General features: G+C 46.8%; 1 protein-coding gene across 1 annotated transcript in view; it reads left to right on the forward strand.

Moving 5' to 3' along the window:
* LOC106810984 (phosphatidylinositol 4-phosphate 3-kinase C2 domain-containing subunit beta-like) overlaps positions 1–2,043 on the forward strand; it is a 12,451-nt gene that overhangs the window by 2,603 nt on the left and 7,805 nt on the right. The window contains exons 3-5 of the mRNA XM_014814491.1: positions 498–602; positions 964–1,121; positions 1,416–1,419. Of these exons, the coding sequence (XP_014669977.1) occupies positions 498–602; positions 964–1,121; positions 1,416–1,419 (267 nt within the window). The remainder of the gene's footprint in view (positions 1–497; positions 603–963; positions 1,122–1,415; positions 1,420–2,043) is intronic.

The following is a 2,043-nucleotide window of genomic DNA, read 5'->3' on the forward strand; positions in this document are numbered from 1 at the left end:
GATCTTTGAGGTATGGAGGAAGGGAGAAGGGGAGGGGAGAGGAAGGTGGAAGAGATACAGGTTTAGATCTTTGAGGTATGGAGGAAGGGAGAAGGGGAGGGGAGAGGAAGGTGGAAGAGATACAGGTTTAGATCTTTGAGGTATGGAGGAAGGGAGAAGGGGAGGGGGGAGGAAGGTGGAAGAGATACAGGTTTAGATCTTTGAGGTTTGGAGGAAGGGAGAAGAAGGCATAGGATCGGGGGAGATAGGAGGAGGGAGAGAGAGAAAGCTACAGGCTCAGATCTTCAAAAGTACGATTTACATACAAGAGAAAGGAAGATGGGGGGTCGTTTAAGCTTCGGGAATTGCTAAAAGGCCCAAGAAACCGAGCAGAAAAATAACTCGCAATGCACTGAACGTCTGATAAAAAAAACAGCTTCCCCGGCGACGGATGGCCCGTGGTGGTCGAACGACCGTGATGTGGTGGTGAGACGGTCTCTCTCGCGTGGTGCTTGCAGGGTGGTTCGGATAGGATTAACACTACCGGTCTGAAGCAGGCTGTCAAGGCGATCTGTACCATGATGCATCGCCTAGAGACGAACGATATCACACGCGCACTGCAGGTGAGCGATCACCGATTATTGATTGATTATCATTTATAATTGATTATTGATCGATTAGTAGTCATTGGTTATTGATTGATTAGTGTCCGTTATTGATGGATTATTATTCATTATTGACTGTTGACTGTGGATTTTAATTATTGATAATTGATTATTCATTATGATTTTTGATTTATTATGATTGATTTTTGTTTTTTTCAATTACTATTATTCGTTCTTTATTGTTCTTTATAGATTATTTATATTAATTGACATTGTTGAATTGAATATATTAGTATAGCTAGTGATACCTTTCCTCTAAAGCCAATTATCAGCATGTCAGTATCAGCATGTGGTTTGGCTTTTCTCGATGCACAAGCAGTGCACACGTCCGCACGTGAAATTCCGCGGCGTGTTGACACCAGGGGGCGCCGTGTTTGTGTTTCAGGAGCTGACGGAGGCGGCGGCGGGGGACGAGCGGACGGCGGCGGCTGACACGGAGCATGTCAACTTCACCGTCGTCAACGTCTCGCGAAACAGGTGAGCGGGTGACGCCAGCGGACTCAACAGCCTACCAGCGGCGCGCTGTTCACTTTGCCGGTCGCACCCCCTGGTAGCGGTGCAGTAAACGTTGACTATAGACTTGACGTTGACTATAGACTATAGACTATTAGTGGAAGTCAGCGATGGGATTCGTATGTGCGCTGTTTAGGTTAACACCGTCTGTTTTTAATAAACTGAAACGTAATGATATCTGTGATAATGTAACTCCGTGACTTTTGCGTACGCACTTTTATCATGACCGAGTGCAGAGTTGGGTGTCCTCTTTTGTAGAATGGTGTCCAGTGGGTGCAGGAAGCAGAAATGTAGCCATGCAGTACTGCTGTTGCTGCCGTATTGTTACAGTAGAGAGGGGACTGTCTGATAGGGTCAGGGTAGTGAGGAGGTACCTACCTCTAAGCATGTAGAATACTGATACTGCTGCTGCTGCTGCTGCTGCTGTATTGTTACAGTAGTGAGGGGACTGTTTGATAGGGTCAGGGTAGTGAGGAGGTACCTACCTCTAAGTATGTAGAATATTAACACTGCTGCTGCTGCTGCTGTATTGTTACAGTAGTGAGGGGACTGTCAGATAGGGTCAGGGTAGTGAGGAGGTACCTACCTCTAAGCATGTAGAATACTAATACTGCTGCTGCTGCTGCTGCTGTATTGTTACAGTAGTGAGGGGACTGTCTGATAGAGCCAGGGTAGTGAGGAGGTACCTACCTCTAAGCATGTAGAATACTAACACTGCTGCTGTTGCTGCTGCTGTATTGTTACAGTAGTGAGGGGACTGTCTGATAGAGCCAGGGTAGTGAGGAGGTACCTACCTCTAAGCATGTAGAATACTAACACTGCTGCTGTTGCTGCTGCTGCTGCATTGTTACAGTAGTGAGGGGACTGTCTAATAGGGTCAGGGTAG

Source organism: Priapulus caudatus, unplaced genomic scaffold (genome assembly GCF_000485595.1).
Source record: "Priapulus caudatus unplaced genomic scaffold, Priapulus_caudatus-5.0.1 Scaffold493, whole genome shotgun sequence".
NCBI classification, from domain to species: Eukaryota; Metazoa; Priapulida; class Priapulimorpha; order Priapulimorphida; family Priapulidae; genus Priapulus; species Priapulus caudatus.